This window comes from Myotis daubentonii, chromosome 4 (genome assembly GCF_963259705.1).
Source record: "Myotis daubentonii chromosome 4, mMyoDau2.1, whole genome shotgun sequence".
NCBI classification, from domain to species: domain Eukaryota; kingdom Metazoa; phylum Chordata; class Mammalia; order Chiroptera; family Vespertilionidae; genus Myotis; species Myotis daubentonii.
In genome coordinates, this window is record NC_081843.1 from 74,443,734 (window position 1) to 74,464,820 (window position 21,087).

Sequence of the window (21,087 nt, forward strand, 5' to 3'; positions counted from 1 at the left end):
ACTTCAAGCGTACCAACATCAGAATTATAGGGGTACCAGAAGAAGAGAGAGGGCAAGATATTGAAAACCTATTAGAAGAAATAATGACAGAAAACTTCCCCTACCTGGTGAAAGAAATAGACCTACAGGTCCAGGAAGCACAGAGAACCCCAAACAAAAGGAATCCAAAGTGGACCACACCAAGACACATCATAATTAAAATGCCAAGAGCAAAAGACAAAGAGAGAATCTTAAAAGCAGCAAGAGAAAGACAGTTACCTACAAGGGATACCCATACGACTGTCAGCTGATTTCTCAACAGAAACCATGCAGGCCAGAAGAGAGTGGCAAGAAATATTCAAAGTGATTAACAGCAAGAACCTACAACCAAGATTACTTTATCCAGCAAAGCTATCATTCAGAATTGAAGGTCAGATAAAGAGCTTCACAGATAAGGAAAAGCTAAAGGAGTTCATCACCACCAAACCAGCATTATATGAAATGCTGGAAGGTATTCTTTAAGAAGAGGAAGAAGTAAAAGGAACTCTTACCATTTGCCACAGCATGGATGGAACTGGAGAGCAGATAAATACCACATGATCACACTCATTTGTGGAATATAATGAACAACATAAACTGATGAATAAGGACTGATCCAGAGATGGAGAGGCATTGATTGGACTGTCGGGCCTTGGAGGGAAGGTAGGGGAGGGTGGGGGTAAGGGGGAAAGATCAACCAAAGGACTTACATGCAAGCATATAGGCCTAACCAATGGACACGGACAACAGGGGGGTGAGGGCATGGGGGGGGGGGGGGCGTAGGGGGCAACGTGGGGATAAGGACACATATGTAATATCTTAATAAAAAATATATTTTAAAAAAACTACTGGGTAATTTTAATGTTTGCATTTAGTACTTGTTTCGTATTTTATTTAGAAAATTATATAGCTCTCCTTTTTTGTATTAAAAAAATTCAGGTGTGGATATCAGTAATGCTCATCTTACAAAATGCAGCGGAGAGAAAGGTTTCATTCAAATGGAGGGCTACTGGATCAAGGTTCCTGGGGTGGCTGTGAAAGCAGGGCCCAGGGTGGCTGGAGGGAGAGGAGAAACCAGCTTAAATGGGAAAAGAGATCATGAAGTGTTTAGGAAAGTTGATCTGGTGTGTAAATGGTGTTTCAGGAGAAATCTGAAAGGTACTGGTTTACAGCAGGAGCCACGTGGGTCTGGGAAGCTCCTTTATAGGATCAAAATGGGCAGAATGGGTACCTCCCTTCCATGGAACTTTAAAAGCCTGGAAACCAGCCTTAGGCACCGCTGGGGCTGGAGCCTCTCAGGTACCGCAAAAACCCGGAGAAGGGAAATCCAGGCCGGCGCCGGAGTGGCCTGCGGTGGGCTCGGGACAGCTTGCACACTGGGCATGCGCAGGGGGTGGCCCGCCGGGTTGGCTTCGGCAGCCGTGACGAGCCCGGAAGCGCCTGCGCGTGCCCCTCCGCTGGAGAAGTAGTTTTGTTCCGCGTCCTGCGGGCAGTTGCTGTTCGGAGAGAACCCCGAGCGGGACCGGCCCGACCCCCGCCGGCACCGCCGCGATGTCCAGCAACAGCTTCGCTTACAATGAGAACTCCGGGGGAGGGGAGGCCACGGAGCTGGGTCAGGACGCGACCTCAGCCATTTCCAACTCCGGTGCCGTGGGCCTCTTCAGCAGCGATTTGAAGAAGTGAGGAGACGGGCTTGGGGTGCAGGGATGGGACCGAGGAGTTGGGCCCCCGGGGGCGCCGGGCTCGGGCTCCGGGAGAGGAGTGGGGCGGCCCCGAGACCGCACCGGGTCCGGGTCCGGCGGTAACGTTCCCTCCGGAGGGTGGGGGCGAGTCAGCTGGGAGTGGTGGGAGGTGCGGGGGAGAGAGTTTGGGGGGGTCTCTAGCAATTTTCAAACTTGAGTGAAAGAAGAACCTTTTGGAGAGCTTCAGTTCCATCCCCGGAGACTCCGAGTGGGTCTGGGACACGGAAATTTGATTAAACACTTGTAGGCCATTGACTGCGTGTTTGATCAGAGTTGGAGAAATTCGCACATTGGCGAGTTCGGGGAGGTGAGGGGGAGAGCTGGAGTGTGAGTGCTGCTGACGGGAAACCCCTGGAGTGGAAGCAAGGAGGGCAGGCGTCGGTGAGTGGGCAGACTGTGCAGACGTTGATGTTCTCGGACAATCGCCTTTGCCCTGCAGACCCCCCTCCAGGCGCAACCAATAACACGCATATGATTAGAGAGTATTTAGTGTTATGATGAACAAACCTAACATTTTATAAATTAATAATGTGATTTTGTAAAAATGAACACGAAACAATATACATTTTGTTTTTAAAAAGTTAAGGAGAAATAAATGTAAGTACCACCGAAAAATGGTTTCCAAATGGTTTTGTTTTGGGAGGGGGGTTTAAACTTACAGAATCATAGTAACTTTACATTTTATTGTCATCATTTTTACATTTTTTCTTATTTTTAATCTGTCAGTACTAAAAGCTTTGGTCACATAATAGGTTGTCACTGGATTCATGTTAAATTAAGGTAAAGTACCTGTGCTCCTGACTTTGGAGGTGCCAAAGCGGATAATTAAATTTAAATTTAAATTTTACTAACAAGAGAGGGCAGTGCTAGGAGTTGAAATTGGGATTAAATTTTGACCGTATGAAGCTGATTGAAATCTTATATGCAGCATATAAAATGCAGGTTTTTTTTGTTTTGTTTTGTTTTGTTTTTTCCTTATTCTGCGGTTAGAAAAATTTAACAGTAAGATAACTAATTTCTTTTCATCTGTGCTCTTAGATGATGGATTGTTTCCACAAGGAGCTTGCTGCAGCTCTACAGCTTTATTAGCAAAAGGTTTCAGCTGTTGAATTAATCCATAAGTCTGCGTCAGTCTGTTTTGAATGTGATTTGCTTACAATTAATTACTTTTCGGGTTTGTGAATATCTAAGATGTTTTCCTCTTAGAGCCTCTGATATCCTATTTTATCAGATATTGGGGGGAAAATGTATGACTTTGACTATGACCAGTTGAGGTGACTTAAAGAGGTTGAATTAAAATAAAAATAGCTAAAATTTATTCAGTGCTTATATATTTGTACGTAATACTTTACCTTTATTATCTCATTCAGTGTGACTAACAATTCTATTGCTTGGGACCAGATACTTCTTTGATCCCACTTTGCAAATGATTAATTTGCTCAAGATCTCTCTCTCTCTCTCTCTCTCTCTCTCTCTCTCTCTCTCTCTCTCTCTCACACACACACACACACACACACACACACACCCTAGAACACTGCACTGACTGAATTTGCACCTAGACGCTAGACAGTGATGGCGAGCCTATGACACGCGTGTCATTTTTTTGGTTGATTTTTCTTTGTTAAATGGCATTTAAATATATAAAATAAATATCAAAAATATAAATCTTTGTTTTACTATGGTTGCAAATATCAAAAAATTTCTATATGTGACATGGCACCAGAGTTAAGTTAGGGTTTTTCAAAATGCTGACACGCGGAGCTCAAAAGGTTTGCCATCACTGCGCTAGGATACGCTACTTTCTCAAGTAGCATAGAATAGCGTATCCATGTGATTTTGTAAAAGTGAACACGAAACAATATACAAACAATGACAAATAATGGATATGCTATTCTATTTGCTAAAATTTATAGTGCTTTTATTAGAGAAGCCTTACAACTCATTAAAAGTTGAAGATTTTGAGTAGTAGCTGTAGACAGTGTGAACTTGAAGCTTTCAGGAATTAGAAACATTTTGGCCAATGAATTGCAACATAATGGGGTTGTATAGAAACAAGGAGACTCCTGTTCTGGAAGTGGTCACTTAATCTTTTTTGAGCCTATATTCTCTCATAAAATGGTTATATTTCTTGCTTAGAAAAAAACAAGCCAAATGACAAAATTTATGTAAAAAGCATAAAAGCTTACCCTGTTCCTCTTCTCTAATTTTTGATGATTTACTTTGAAATGGTTTCAGATTTACAAAAAATGATGATCCTTCATTGGACTATTTCCAAGATGCCTAATCAGGTATAATACAGAAAACTTCCTTCTATGCAGACTCAACAATTTTTTAAAACGTGCTACATTGCTTTCTCTCTCTCTCTCTCCCCATACACATACATTCACATTATGTTTTCTGAGCCATTGGAGACTAGGTTGTATACTTCATGTCCCTTTACCTTAGTGTGTATTTTTTAAGAATGAAGATATTTTCTTGCACAACCACAGTACTGTTATATTTAGGAAATTTAGCATCAATACAGTCTACAATCTGTAATCCAGCATTGTCATTTGTTCCAATAAATAATTTTTTATTTTAGCATTTTTTCCCTTCTAGTACAGGATCTTGTATTTCATTTAGTTGTCTAATCTATGTAATCTCTTTAATCTGGTCTAGTTCCTTAGTCTTTGTCATTAACTTGGCATTTGAAAAATGCAAGCCAATTATTTTATAGCATGATAATCAATTTGGGTTTACTGGTGTTTTTTCTTCTTGTTTAGATTCATGTTATGTATCCCTAGCTATAGTGCTACCATAGCTGATGCGGCCTTCTCAGACTATTACATCCAGAGGCATAGGATACCCATCTTCATGATAATTTGTCCAGTTGTCCATTATTCCCCCTGCCCCCCATAATCTGCCTGTGGGGGGACACTTTGAGACCATGCAGATATTTTGCTTCTCATTAAATTCACTACCCCTGTATTTAGCAACCATTGATGAATCTCCTGAACCAGTCTTCATAATGGTTGCAAAATGTTTCAACTCTCTGACTCTTTCCAGTATTCTGCTCTGTGGCCTCTTGTTCTAGAGCTCTGTCTTTGATCCTTCACTGACCATCTCCAGCATGCCTAATCACTTCCTAGTCACAGGATTATTGATGATTTTTGTTTTCTAAATTTAATCACATTTATTAGTCTTATTTATTCCCTCTCCCCTTTAAACAAAACCATAATTAGGGAGTTTTAGGTGGTTTTATGAAAGATCCTATATATCATTTATTGGTTAACCAAGTCTGTGTATTAGATTATTGGCTTCAGGATTTTCAGTTTCTTCACTTAATATGTAAAGAATTAAATTTTTTGTATTCCTTTGTTTTGTGACTATTGTAAACTTTTATTGCTTTTAGTTTTTTCCTATATCATTTTTTTCTTTAACTTAATGAAGCTCTTGTTTTATCTTTACCATTTGGCTGTGTGTATAATTTAAAAATAATTTTAATAATTTTATTTCTGGATTAAACATTTACTTAGGGATTAATTTCTAGAAAGAAACAACAAGACCAATGACATTTTCTTAAGAATAGTAAGACTAAGTTTTCTGATCTTGTTTCTTTTGAGAGCAACTCAGTGTATTAGAAAGAGATTGGACTTAGAGTGAGAAGATCTGGATTTAAGTTAATGGTTTCCACTTGTAATATTGCCTTGTTCAAGTTCCTTGATCTCCATGATAATCTTGCCTATTTTGTGAGATAAGTGATTTCTAAACTAGAATATTAACTAACACTATTTTGAAAAGTTGGTGAAAGTTTCACTGAGTTGGTGACATTTTAAATCTTAAAGGCTGAGAAGGTTTTTGTTAGGTGGAGGAAAGGGGGAGTTCTTCAGACAAAGTTTGTAGAAACCAGGAGAACTGCAAAAGAAAATGCATTTTCAGCTGAGATACAGATTAGGGCACCAACATTTAGAATTGTAGGTGGTAATTAAAGCACAGGAATGGATAAAATCATCCAGGGAGAACTTTTCTTGTTAGAAGAAAAGGCAGTTTAGACAAGTCCCTAAGGTGTGAATGGAAGAAGAACTAGGAAGAGAAACAGTGCTCAGAGGGGTAGGAAACCAGAGGAAGATTAAAAAAAGAAAAAGAAGCTAGGAGGAAAGTTAAGAGGAAATAGTTAACTATGTTAGGAATTTCATAGTGAGGGCAAATAGAATATAGGCTGAAAAGAGGCCATTAGGTTTAACAATTAAAAGCTGACCTTAGCAACCAGTAACTTATCAGTGGAGTGCCATCTGAACACTTTGAAAGGTAGCATTTTTAGTCCCTGCTGAAATTGGGCTGGACTTCTCATTTGTTTAGATTATATGCTTTCCTGTGTAGTTAAGATATAGTCAGTACTACATCAGTGTATTTTCATTGCATTAGTAAAGCCTTGCTTATTTTTAACTTAAATTTTATTTATTGTCAATTTTATTATAACATCAGCCATGAAAGTTACATTTCATATAACCCTTTAACTTTAACATTAGTGTTTTCCACTGGAGTCTCCTAGGGAGATTATGTGGGTCTGTAGTTTGTCTGTAATTACAGAAAATCTAAATATAGCTCCACTACTTTTTCTCTCTTTAAGGAAGGATACAGAATTGCAGTTGAATTAGCATAACCTTTTTATAGGGATGTTCTTGAGTTTATTAAAAATGAAGAAAACCAGTCCCAGATGTCACTTAATAGGAGCTTCTAAACTTGTTTTGTTTTTTGTGTGTGACTGTTTCCATTTTTATTTATAACGTATTTTAATTAGGATCTATACTAGCGGTTCTCAACCTGTGGGTCGCGACACCTTTGGCGGTCGAACGACCCTTTCACAGGGGTCGCCTAAGGCCATCCTGCATATCAGATATTTACATTATGATTCACAACAGTAGCAACATTACAGTTATGAAGTAGCAATGAAAATAATTTTATGGTTGGGTCACAACATGAGGAACTGTATTTAAAGGGCCAGAAGGTTGAGAACCACTGGTATACCATATTTTTGTAATTTTTTCATTCAGCACTTTTATAGTTTCAGTGTTCAAAGCTTGCTCCACTTCGTTTTTACTTGTCCTAGTATTTCTCATTGATAACTTTATCTCATTCAGTATTCTCAGATTACATAGTGACTCAATGACTATTTGTTGAATATTGTATAGAGGAATCTCTCACACAATCACCTAATATTAGATGGTATAATTTATATGAAGCTGCTTAGCAAAGCGTTCAGCTCATAATTTTGCTTAATAAGTATTTCCAGGTCCTTTATTCAATTGAATGATTCAGATTCTAACATTTACCATGTCCTTAGCCAGTGTACTGAAAAGTAAAGCATGACTGATTCAAAGGCCCTTATACAGGCTGAAAACCTGCTCTGGTATCCCTGTTGTGTTGTACTGCATTACAGTTATTGTCAGCATTGCTTGAGTCTTTGCTGTGACTAGGGTTAATTGACTCAGAATTGTCACATAGGTGTTAAATGAACTTTACAATCAGGATTTCTTAAATTTCTCTTCTCTTCAAAGACATCTTTATTTGTAAATTTGGGATTATAGTTTATTCTTCTGTGTTTTCAGCACAAAAATACAAAATAATTATGAGATTTTTACTTTGCCTTTAAGAAACTTAGAATTTAGTTGGCGAGATAAGGCCAGTGAAAACTAACAGTATTACAAGTATATAACTAATATTAAATTGTGAAATAATTCTCAACCTTTCAGTGTAATATACCTACCAAAAGGTATTTATTGTAAGCCTTTTTAAATATAAAGTATGACTTACTGAAGAAAGTTGAAATGCTGGAGTTTGAAATGTCAAACATGTTTTAGTTTGAGATGCTGAAATGTTGGCATATTATGAAGAGGTACAGACTTTCCTCATTGCATTCTTTTCTCTTGTGCTTAGGAGTCTAAGGTTTCAGGCATGAACATACAATCCACTAGTGATTTCTATGGCACACTGTGGATGAAAGGGGCCACATGCTAACCTGACAAGCTGAGAAGGCCTGCATGGCAGTTTTGCAAACTCAAAGATCTACAGTAACCACAAAGGATGGTCTGAAATTAAAACTTTAACTAAAAAGCAGTTATGGTAGGTAGTCATGTCCTAAGCTGGTATCTTCCCTGACCAGGTCTTTTTTTTTTTTTTTTTTCATAGAGGAAGGGAGAGATGGAGAGAGAGAGAAACATCAGTGATGAGAATCATTGATTGGCTGCCTCCTCCACGCCCCCTACTGGGGATCAAGCCCGCAACCCGGGCATGTGCCCTTGATTGGAATCTAACCCGGGACCCCTTAGTCTGTAGGCCAATGCTCTATCCACTGAGCCAAACCAGGCAAGGCACAAGGTCAGTCTTTATCTTAACTGAGCCTGTTGTCTTTTTGCATGTAAGATAACACACCTATGAAATGTCAGTAACTTGTAACTTTCCTTTTTCCAGACCCCTGGACTCTAGGACAGAGAACCATAAATTCCTTCACTGTTATTGTTACCATGTTGATTGTTGACTGTTAGCTATCCTGCACCCACCTAAGTAAAAGAAGTGTCTATCTATCATTTTACTTTTTATCCAATCCCAGAGGTTCCCTCCCCCTCCCCCCCACCCGTTTTGCTTTTTCCTGCCTCCCTAATCTGTCACCAATGGATTTCATGTAACCCACTTATGGCTCCTTTTTTTGATTATAATATATAAAACAAGGTGAAAAACCACCATTCTCTGGAGAATTATCCCAACCATTGAGATTCTACTCAGTTTGGCTCAAATAAACTCACAAAAATTCTTTAGAGGTTTGAATATTTTTTTAAAATATATATATATATATATTTATTGATTTTTTTTTTTTTTTTTTTTTTTTACAGAGAGGAAAGGAGAGGGATAGAGAGTTAGAAACATTGATGGGAGAGAAACATCGATCAGCTGCCTCCTGCACACCTCCTACTGGGGATGTGCCCGCAACCAAGGTACATGCCCTTGACCGGAATCGAACCTAGGACCTTTCAGTCCGCAGGCCGATGCTCTATCCACTGAGCCAAACCAGTTAGGGCAGGTTTGAATATTTTTACATTAACAATACTATTGTCCTTATCATCATCTTTAAGTTCTGAAGATTTAAATCCCTTGAGTTCTTTCTTTTTTTAGCATTTATCTTTATTGTTGAAAGTATTACAATGGTCCCTTTTTCCCCTCCCATTGATACCCTCTACCCCACTCCTGTTCCCTCCCCAGGCCTTCCCCACACTGTTGTCTGTCTAGGGCAGCCGTGGGCAAACTACAGCCCGTGGGCCTGATCCAGCCCATTTGAAATGAATAAAACTATTGAAAAAAAAAGACCGTACCCTTTTATGTAATGATGTTTACTTTGAATTTATATTAGTTCACACAAACACTCCATGCATGCTTTTGTTCCGGCCCTCCGGTCCAGTTTAAGAACCCATTGTGGCCCTCGAGTCAGAAAGTTTGCCCACCCCTGGTCTAGGGGCTGTGCATGTCTATAATAATAAAAGCATAATATGCTAATTAGACTGGATGACCTTCTAGATGAAGCTGCTGCAGCGGGGGCCGAGGCAGAGGCCCAAATTTCGTGCATCGGGCCTCTATATATATATATAAAAGCCTAAGTGACCGAACAACCAGTTGACCGGTCACTATGACACACACTGACCACCAGGGGGCAGACGCTCAACTCAGGAGCTGCTGCCTGGTTGTCAGTGCGCTGCCACAGCCAACCTCCCGTGACCTCTCCCCCCAGCCAACCTCCTGTGGCCCCAGTCGACCCCGATCGCCTGCCAGGCTGAGAGACTCCACCCATGCATGAGTTCATGCACCAGGCCTGTAGTATGCATATAAGTTCATTGGTTAATTTTCCTCTACCCTCTTTCCTCTGAAATACAGCAGTCTGTTGCATACTGAGTTCTAATAACTCCAGTTTTGATAGCAAATCTATTTTGTTAATTCTGCCTAACTGGTTGAAATTTATGGTCATTAGCTCTAGTTCTGGAGATGTTAACATACTTGGCATGCTATTTACAGGGGTGAGCAAAAGTAGGTCTACAGTTCATATGGAAAAAGACATGCAGATTATGATTATTACAATAGCTTTGTTAACTCTGTGTTTTGCTTACAACTATAAACTTCTTTTTGCCCGCCCCTTTATGTAAATTGAATCCTACTTTATTTTATTTACAAAGGGCACATAAAATATTAGCCAACTTCAATGATTTATTGATGTTTCACTTAAGTAACTGTCTTTTGTTCCAAGATGTCTGTCTATTAAGAGAAAAAACTGTGTAGTGGTATCTGCAGTGCCTTCCTGGCTGGATGAGTTGTTTTGTCTTCACGTGAATAAGACTGCTAGTTTTACAAAGGGTTGATTACTCAAGTAGGCCTTCTATAATTTAATTTTTTAAATACAGTTAAAATCAAATAAGGTTTTATCCATTAAACAACAAAAAAAGATGAAATACTGCCTGTAAGCAGAGTTTTCCTTTCCAACAGATTGTAAAGGTGTTACATTGTATTTGCTTGGCTTGCTTTATTCTTGGAGGAGAGTCAGTTCTGACTTTTACAAATTATCTTAACAAATATTCAGTTAAAAGGATTTTCATCCTTTGACATAGGATATTTTAAGATCACTGACTTGCTGAAATTGAGGAGGAAATCTAGAAATTTGAAATCTTACCATTACTTAAAACATTATTTTTTAAAAACTTAGAATTTAGAACTACATAGTAGAACTAAATGATTAAAACAAAAAAGGCAGACAGATGGTTGGTTGACATGTTCTTCTTTTATTGCATCAAAGGTTAAAGTGCTCATGGTATGACAAATGTATTATAGTGAAATAATTTGACACTGTTGCAGTTGTGTATATAAATGAACTGTTGACAAAAACAAATTGCCTGCAGTCCAAATTCAAAATTTAAAGCGAAGAGCCCAAAGTAGAATAATCAGGAAGAAATGATTTTCATATATTTCATATTACTGTGAATAACATTTGCTGGTTTGTGTACTTAGGGAAGACTTATTTAGCATATCAACTGGAAAGAGTTCATAGATTTACACAAGTGAACAATTTATGGTCGATGTCTGCTTATTGATGGGCTGATTATTTGTATTTCTGGTAGGAATAGACCTAATTGGAGGCCAGTGTCTTTAATCCTTCAGCTGAGTGAGTTAGCATGGCAGCTGGATAAGGAAGAGACTCATGAATAAGCCTGGTTCCAAAATTATGGGTTGGCAGAGCTATGTATCACCCAACTTTACTCTAGGAATGGGTTTTCTCTACATTTCTTAAAGCCTAGGTTAAAAATGTGGTCGTGAAGGGTGGGGGGAAATCAGTACTATGAGGGCAGAGAAGTAAGAGCAGAGTAGAAGGTAAGGGGACCAGATTATGTAGGGCCTGGTAAGAACTTGGAATTTTACTTCCACTGAGAAGACAAGCCATTGGAGGGTTTTGAGCAGAATGGGTTTTAATCAGTCATTAACTATTAAGTGCCTGTTGTATGCCAGATATATTTCCTGCTTCAAAGAGGTTATAGTCCAGGGTACTTGGGACCTGTTTGTTTATTTCTTGTGTTTTTTCTCCCAACTTTAAAAAACTAGAAATTATCAATTCAACAAATACGAGTGCCATCTGTATGCTAAGCACTGTTCTTGATGCTAGGGACTAAGAAGTGGACAAAATGCCTGCTCTCATGGAGCATACATTCTAGTGGAGGGTAGATAGGCAATAAACAAATCAATATATAGTTGGTTTTTTGATGACAAGGAGTACTGTGGAGGAAAATAAAGCAGAGAAATAGGATAGAGAGAGTGGAGGTTGGGTTGAGTTTGAAAAAGCCGGGTCAAGGAAAAGATCCTTGAGAATTTGTTAATAGAGCACATGTCTGAATGAGGTGAGGGAGTAACATACCGATGTCTGGGGAAGAGTGTTCAGTAAGAAGAATACAAGAGTCTTCAGAGGTGCTCAGGCTCTGAGGCAGGATAATTTCTGACTTGTGTGAGGGTCAACAAAGAGGCCAGTATAGCTGGGGGAGAGTGAGTGAAGAGGAGGGGGAAGTTAGTAGATGAGAAGGTCAGAGACCTAAGGGGCCAGATTGATTTGGGCTTTGTAAATCATTTAAGGACTTCTGATTTTACTCCGAGTGAGAACAGAAGCCATCGGAGGGTTTGGAACAGAGGAATGAAATGATCCAATTTACTTTTTAAATGGATCACTTTGCCTTCTGAACTCGCAGATCTGAGGCAAGGACATCTGCAAAGAGTCTATGGAGGTAATCCAGGCAAGAGAAGATGATGACTAAATTAGGTTGGTGGTAGTAGAGATAAGTGACTGAAAATACAGTATTTTGAAGGTAGAGCCAATAAAATTTGCTGACGGTTTGGATGTGGTAGGTGAGAGAAAAAGACATCAAGGGTGGCCACAAGGTTTTTTGCCTGAACAGCTGGAGGTTTGCAATTGTTGGGAGTCATCAGGTAATAGTATTAAATATCATGGACTGGATGAGACACCAAGGGAATGAGTGTAAAAAGAGGAGATCACATTCCTGGAGTAATTGTGTCAAGTAGTATGATTAGGGTCAAGTAGGATGATTACTAACAAGTGAGTTTTGGATTTGTGTATGTAGAGGACTTTGTGCCCTGGCTGGGAATCAAACTGTGACCTCCTAGCTCAGGGGTCCTCAAACTACGGCCCGTGGGCCACATGCAAATACAAATATTGTATTTGTTCCTGTTTTGTTATTTTACCTCAAAATAAGGTATGTGCAGTGTGCATAGGAATTTGTTCATAGTTTTTTTTTAAACTATAGTCCGGCCCTCCAACGGTCTGAGGGACAGTGAACTGGCCCCCTGTTTAAAAAGTTTGAGGACCCCTGTCCTAGCTCATAGGTTGACACTCAACCATTGAGCCACACCAGCTGGGCTGAACATTGTTGTTGTTTTTTTAAGAAAAAGTGTGGTTAAATGCTTGGAAGTGGGAGTCAGAGATAGTTTCTATTTACGCAGCACGCACGCACATACAACCTTCTATTCTGGTGCCTAGAACATTATTTAAATGATTTTGGATGATAGTGTCCACAAATGACTTTTTCCCTTAGCATTCTTAGTATTTTAAAACTGTTTTCATTAATGTAAAAATGATAAAACTTTTCAATATAGTTTGGTCAATAGTATGTATATTATATATTTCAAAAATTTAAAACGTGTGAAATAACATAGTCTTTTTAAATTGGCTACTTTTTAGATGACAGTGGTTTTTCAACAGATGGCAAAATTTTAAATAATTATATAAGTTTCAGTTATTTGCACTTTTAGATTTTATTCCTGTCAAGTAGGACTTTGTATGACCTTTTTTCTCTTTCTAGGCCTGGATAGCCTTCATCAGGACACTTGGCGGGACTATGTGACTTTTTTTCTTTAGTTGCGGTAAAAAACATGTGACATTAAATTTGCCTTCGTAATCATTTTTAAGTGTATGGTTTTATAGTGTTAAGTATATTCAGTGTTGTGTGACATATCTCAAGACTTTTTAATCTTGCAACACTGCTATGTAACTTTGTAAAAACAATTTTTTCCTGAGATTTTTCAAATGCTTCAGGGACAGAGCTTTTCTGAGGTAGAGATTGCATATTGGTTTCCTCAATTCCCTACACAGAAGGCTGATCCAAACTCATCAGATGGAAAACTTGCCTTCTGTGGCCTTAGAAAGTTTTCATTATTTATTTTTAAAGAACTTAAAAATTAATCTAGCTTTGAGTTGGCATATCTTATTAACACAGTTTAGAAAACTTACATTTATTCTACCATAGTTTATGAATTTCTTGGAGGAAAACCTAATGCTAATACTCAGACTTGATGCACACACTAACTCTTTGGCATGTCTGTGTATATGCCCATCTGTTACTGTGGCACCATGCCCATTATTACAGTGGCATGCCAATAGCAGTGAGGTGTGTGAGCCAACAAAGATGAATTGTTTGGATGGAATACACTATTCCGTAATACTAATTAATTTTGAGCTGATGAATCTACATGAGATAATGTTAACTAAATACAGTCAAAATAATGTCAGTGAAAATAAAATTTATTTTGACTTAGACGGAAGTGTATCACAGATGTTTTAGATTACTATTGAGGATAGTTAGAATTAGTGTATATTATGATTCCAGTGATCAGTTTTCTTTTCATAAAAAATTTGAATTTAAGAGAAAAAAACAACAACAGTTTTCTTATAGCAGATTATAGATTAGGGAGGAAGTATGGCACTGTAGCTTATGGACTTATACTTACAAGGTATTACTTTACAGTTCTTGAAATGTGTTCATATAATGTGCTCAACTTTATAGCAGAAATTGGCAGCAATGTGATAAATGTGAAGAATGTTGGTTTCAAAACAAGACAAGTTTAATTTCTTGTCATTTTCTAGTTCTGGTCGTATACTTAAAAGTTATATGAATTAAGAATTTCTTATGTTGTATAATCTTTTACTTCTTTGTTGCCCTTATAATTTCTAGGCTTCAGTTCCTTATCTATTAAATGGGAATAATAGCCAAACATGCTTCATAGAGACTTTGTAATACTAAAATTAGATAGTATTATAAGTTCTATAAAATAATACTATAATCACTTGGCTAAATAATTATATGTTATAAATGCAAGTGTTAGTGGCCAATTAATCCATGATATAGAAGGGATGTAACTCACATGACCAAAACTCCAGAGTTAGTTACAATGAACAAGTTCGTACGTATCTTTCCAGAAAATGTTTTAAAAACCAAATGATCCTATATAATAAAAGGCTAATATGCAAATTGACCGAACATTGGAATGACCAGTCGCTATGACATGCACTGACCATCAGGGGGCAGACGCTCAACACAGGAGCTGCTCCCTGGTGGTCAGTGCACTTCCACTGGGGGAGTGCCGCTCAGCCAGAAGCCAGGCTCATGGACTGAGAGGGTGCAGGCCGGGCTGAGGGTGAAGGCCCACCCCCCACCCCCCAAGTGCACGAATCTCGTGCATCGGGCCTCTAGTAATATATATAAAAACCTCCATGTATGTTGCTTTTCCCTTCATATATCTTGGAGGCCTTTCCATGTTAGCATATGAAGCTATTTCAATCTCTTTCATCACTATATAATATTTCCCAGCACTCTCTTTCATTGGTTCTGTTTTTGAGGGATATTTGATTGATAATACTTTTGTTGAGTATAAGCAATATTGAAACATAAAATTTTGCATAATTGTGTGAATGTATCTACCAGGTATTTGTAGGAAAAAAATCCTAGACATAGAGTTGTAGATCAAAGGTTATTACATTTTAAATTATGATAGATATTGCTAAATTACCTTCCAGATGGGTTGCAACAACAGTAAAGTCTGTTTTCATTATACTTTTGCCAATACTGGATACCATCAAATTTCATAATATTTGCCAATCTTATAGTGTAAAGTGTTATTACACTGAATCCTTATAATTGTGAGTGCATTAAGTCTTCTCCCTTCTATGTATTGGTTTATTCCAGGGGTCCTCAAACTTTTTAAACAGGGGGCCAGTTCACTGTCCCTCAGACCGTTGGAGGGCCGGACTATAATTTAAAAAAAAAACTAGTCAGCTGCTAAGCAACAGGCAGCGGTGGCAAAAACACCCGGCGGGCCGGATAAATGTTTTCGGTGGGCCGCATGTGGCCTGTGGGCTGTAGTTTGAGGACCCTGGTTTATTCTTTCAGTGAAATACTTTTAAACGTCCTTTGTCCATTTCCCTATTGAGTCAGCTCTTATTGATTAGTTAAGGCTCTTTGTATTTTAAGAAAATCGCTACTTCTGTCAGATGAATCCCAAATTCATTTTATTTTTTGTTAATGTCATTTTTTAAAAAAATATATTTTATTGATTTTTTACAGAGAGGAAGGGAGAGGGATAGAGAGCTAGAAACATTGATGAGAGAGAACCATCGATCAGCTGCCTCCTGCACCCCCCACCCCCCACTGGGGATGTACCCGCAACCAAGGTATATGCCCTTGACTGGAATCGAACCTGGGACCTTTCAGTCCGCAGGCCGACACTCTATCCATTGAGCCAAACCGGCCAGGGCTTATGTCATTTTTTAATGCAGAAGTTTAACAAGATTCTTTGCTTATAATTTTCAGTTTTTTATTGCTTCTAAGATTCCCCCAATCTTTAATATTTTCTCCTCTTCCTCCTTCCCTCCCTATTCCTCCTCCTGTAATTCCCCTCATACTTCCTTCCCCCTAAATTCTCACTTAGGAAGTAAGTCTCAAAAGTCAGGGACCCCACTACTTAGAATAATTCTTGACACATAGTGGATATTGAATAAATGAATGTGCTAGGCCCAGTGATAAGTGCATTTCTCATTGTCTTCATAACAACTTATTCGAAGTAGATACTAACCTTTAGTTTTGTTGATTTTTCTGTTATAGTTTGCTTTCTATTCTATTGAATTCTTTTATCCTTCTTTTCTAACTTGTTCTTTGCCTTTAATTTGCTATTCTTTTTCTAGTTTCTTGAGATGGAAGCTTGGGTTATTGATTTTCAATCTTTTATATTGCATTTAGAAATGTAAATTTATACTTCTCAGTACTGCTTTAGCTGCATCTCATGAGTTGTGATATGTTGCAGGTTCATTAGTCAGTGCAAAATATTTTAAATTTTCCCTGGTGACTTATTTGGCTCATAGGTCATTTACAGTATGTTGCTTATATTTCTAAACATCTGGCCATTTTGTAGTTATTCTTCTGATACTGATTGTTAGTTAAATTTCACATGCTCTGTATGATTTCAGACCTTTGAAATTTGTTGAGATCTTATTTGCATATATTTTGATAAATGTTCTATGTGCATTTAAGAAGAACGTTATTCTGCAGTTGTTGAATATAGTGCCCTGTGTGTCTCAACTTAAGTTGATTAATTGTTCAGATTTTCTTAACCTTTATGAAATTTTTTTTGTCTGCTTGAGAGAGGTGTGTTAAAATTGCCAATTATGATTGTGGATGTATGTTTTTCTCCTATTCGGTCAGCTTTTGCTTTATAGATGGAAACTATAAACTTAGGACATATATACATATAGAGTTATGTCATTTTCCTTTTTAAATGATATCCTTTTGTTCCCTGGCAGCAGATCCTCAGCTTTTATTTGTCTGAAACCCACTTTATTTCACCTTCAGGTTTTTTGTTTGTTAATCCTCACCCAAGGATATTTTTTTCAGCTGTCTCTTTATTTAGCCTACTCTGACCACCCTATTTAAAATTGCCTCCTCCTTTCCCTTCTGCATTCTCTTTCCCTCTGTTTTACTTTTCCCTTATACCACGAACCTCATGATTTATACTTTGCCTGTTTATTATTATTTTAAATAATTTTAAATGTTTTATTTATTTTTTATTGTTGTTGTTAATCCTGACCTGAGAATATTATTCCATTGATTTTTAGGGAGAGTGGAAGAGAGAGGGAAAGACAGAAACATTAATGTAAGAGAAACACATAGATTGGTTGCCTCCTGAATGAGTCCTGTCAGGGCTTGGGCTGGGGAGGAGCCTGCAGCCAAGGTACGTGCCCTTGACCGAAATTGAACCTGTGACTCTTTGGTCCGCAGGCTGTGCTCTATCCACTGAGCCAAACTGGCTAGGGCTGTTTATTATTTTTGTTGGGTATTTTTACTTATTATTTTTTAATTTAAATTCTTTATTGTTTAAAGCAGTGGTTCTCAACCTTCTGGCCCTTTAAATACAGTTCCTCATGTTGTGACCCAACCATAAGATTATTTTCGTTGCTACTTCATAACTGTAATGTTGCTACTGTTATGAATCGTAATGTAAATATCTGATATGCAGGATGGTCTTAGGCGACCCCTGTGAAAGGGTCCTTTGACCGCCAAAGGGGTCGGGCCCCACAGGTTGAGAACCGCTGGTTTAAAGAATTACGTAAGTCTCCTTTTCTCCCCATTGATCTCTCCCAGGCCGCCCCCAGCACCTGCCCTCACTTCCCCCCCCCCCCTCCCATGTCCATTGGTTATGCTCATATGCATGTATACAAGTCCTTTGGTTGATCTCTTACTCCCCTTACCCCCTGCCTTCCCTCATAGGTAGGACAGTCTGTTCGATGCTTCTATGACTTTGGTTCTATTTTTGTTCATCAGTTCATGTTGTTCATTATATTCCACAAATGAGTGAGATCATGTGATACTTATCTTTCTCTAACTGGCTTATTTCGCTTAGCATAATGCTCTCCAGTTCCATCCATGCTATTGCAAATGGTAAGACTTCCTTCTTTTTACAGCAGCGTAGTATTCATTGTGTAGATGTACCACAGTTTTCTAATCCACTCATCTGCTGATGGGCACTTAGGCTGTTTTTAAATCTTAGCTATTGTAAATTGTGCAGCTATGAACATAGGGGTGCATATAGCTTTTCTGATTGGTGTTTCTGGTTTCTTGGGATATATTTTTAGAAGTGGGATGACTGGGTCAAATGGGAATTCCATTTTTAATTTTTTGAGGGAACGCCATACTGTTCTCCACAGTGGCTGCATCAGTCTGCATTCCCACCAGCAGTACATGAGGGTTCCTTTTTCTCTACATCCTCTCCAGCACTTGTCATTTGATTATTTGTTGATGATAGCCATTCTGACAGGTGTGAGATGGTACCTCATTGTCATTTTGATTTGCATCTCTCAGATGATTAGTGGCTTTGAGCATGTTTTCATATGTCTCTTGGCCTTCTTTATGTCCTCTTTCGAAAAGTGTCTATTTAGGTCCTTTGCCCATTTTTTGATTGGATTGTTTATCTTCCTTTTGTTAAGTTGTATGAGTTCCCTGTAAATATTGGAGATTAAACCCTTATCGGAGATAACATTGACAAATATAAAAACTCTGAGGGCAAGGATGCAAGGATTTTTGTTGTTTTTGTTCATTGATCTGTCACAAATGCGGATGGAAACCAGATGAGAATAGAGTTACAGTAATCTAAGGGAGGAGGGAATCTCAAGACAGAGGAGTAGTGGTCAATTGTATAAAATGTAGAGGCATAATCTAAAAGTATTTATGAGAGTTTGCATTGGATTTATTAACTACGAGGTTATTTGTTACCTTTGTGCGAGAAGTTTTAATAGAGGAGTAGGAGCAAGTAAGATTACTAAGTGTTGAAGTAGTGATAGCAATTGTAGACTCTTTAATTTTGTGAACAGTATAGGAGGAAAAGTTCATACATATTTACTTGGATAATTTGTGGTTCCTCCTTTTAGAGGGTTAATAGATGGATGATTAGGTAGCTGGACTTTCCTGTTTTACTCACTCTTTTATTTACTTAGTGAATACTTTATGCCAAAAACTATACAAGGTTCTGAGTATCATACAAGACTAGGGGCCCGGTGCACGAAATTCGTGCACTGGGTGTGTGTGTGGGGGGGGGGGTGTCCCTCAGCCCAGCCTGCCCCCTCTCACATATTGGGAGCCCTTAGGCATTGACCCCCATCACCCTCCAATCGCAGGATCGGCCCCTTGCCCAGGCCTGACGCCTCTGAGAGAGGCGTCAGGCTTGGGCAGGGGACCCTCATTTCCCCCCATCACTGGTTCTGCCCCCAGCCCAGGCCTGATGCCTCTGGCCTGGCATCAGGCCTGGGCAGGGGACCCCCAAACCCCTCCGATTGCTGGCTCTGCCCCTTGCCCAGGCCTGATGCCTCGGCCAGAGGCGTAGACCCCCATCACCCTCCGATTGCCTGATCGGCCCCTTGCCCAGGCCAGACGCCTCCGCCAGAGGTGTCAGGCTTGGACAGGGGACCCCCATCTCCCAGGGCCGCCTTTGCCCTGCCCCCCAGCTCTTAGCTCCCCCCTGGGTTTCTGGTCACTGTCAGTGGCAGGGGGCTTCTTCCTGCTTTCCCTTTCGCCTCCCTGCATTGTGCCTACATATGCAAATTAACCGCCATCTTGTTGGCAGTTAACTGCCAATCTTAGTTGGCAGTTAATTTGCATATAGCCCTGATTAGCCAATGAAAAGGGTATCGTCGTACGCCAATTACCATTTTTCTCTTTTATTATATAGGATAGGATGGCACTAACTGAACTGAAAGTTACTAAGCCTTCATGTTGTGCACATAAAACTTACTATGGAGGCCAACCCCTTCAACTGCATAGCATATAGGAAAGAACAAATTTTGACTCTTATTACCAGCCTTTTTCCCTACATACTTGTTCATGTGTACAATGCACCACTTGGGGCAGGAACATCTTTTATTTGAGTGGTTATCAAAGCATGAAGAGGTATAGTTGCCCATGTTATAGAATTTTTGGCAGGGCTTGAAGAGGTTCCAGTTCTCCCCATCTTAACGATTTTGATGCACCCTTTTGAAATGTACCTCTGATTGAAAATTGCTATTCCTTATCACTGGTGAAGGGCCTTTTAAAATTTTCAGTCCATCATGGATAGATACTTCAGTAAACTACAACAAAAAATAAATTACTAGGAAAGTGAAATAATAAAAAAAAAACATGCAAAATGTAAGCCCCAATTTTTCTTAGACACAAAAGGTATAAAATTACATTGTTGAATTGCTCTGTCAGGTTTCTCACTGTGCTTGCTCTCAGTTTCTGTACATAACTCCTCATTGATTAGTAACAAACGTTGTGGATTGGTAATGGTTCTTGGACCAGACTTTCTTGGATCATACTTTGAGTGAGTACTGATATCGCATACAGGAGTGGAAGTTAGTAAAGAGTTATGGATTATAGATTTTTTTAAAAAGAGGTAATTCATATTGTCTAAAAGTCCCACCACTACCTAAGTTCTTTGCTTTTCGATTATAGCTGTTGCTTTATACTGGTGCTGAAATAAAGTGGCTTCTTGGTGATAGTAAGATTTTCTTTAACAATACAGTTACATATTTTTCTCTGTTCTTTGAAACTATAAAAACAGGCATATTTTGAACATGAAAGGTTATACCACTTAATACCACAAGGTGTCACTTGTGTAAAAATAAAGTTTGTATCCTAATACTCAAAGCTGCAAAGCTAAATAGGTAAATGAAGAACTAGGCAAATAAAATAATACATTATTTGAAACAGGTATTGGTTTTCAGCAGAAGCAATGAAAATATTGCCAGTCCAGCATTAACTTGAATCAACTCTTGATGTTTATCAGAAAGAATTTTTAAATTTCTAAGTTAATGCAATAATAGGCCATATTTGAATCACATATGAAGGAGGTAGAACTAAATGACTCAGTACAAGTAAACATATTGTAAGGGTAAGTTAGGTGTTATGGTGTTAAGTTTTCTAAATCTTTCCTGCTTTGGTGTTAAGCAAAGGAG

General features: G+C 38.7%; 1 protein-coding gene across 7 annotated transcripts in view; it reads left to right on the forward strand.

Moving 5' to 3' along the window:
- The first annotated feature begins 1,404 nt into the window (after window positions 1-1,404).
- The window catches only part of AP3B1 (adaptor related protein complex 3 subunit beta 1), a 208,541-nt gene continuing 188,858 nt past the window's right edge, over window positions 1,405-21,087 (forward strand). For 3 of the 7 annotated variants that reach the window (XM_059694255.1, XM_059694261.1, XM_059694257.1), the window contains exon 1: window positions 1,405-1,697. In XM_059694255.1, the coding sequence (XP_059550238.1) occupies window positions 1,570-1,697 (128 nt within the window). In that variant the 5' untranslated portion in view covers window positions 1,405-1,569. Of the gene's footprint in view, window positions 1,698-7,843; window positions 7,863-21,087 lie in introns of those variants that run through there. The other 4 variants (XM_059694259.1, XM_059694256.1, XM_059694262.1 and 1 more) reach the window with 4 other exon arrangements.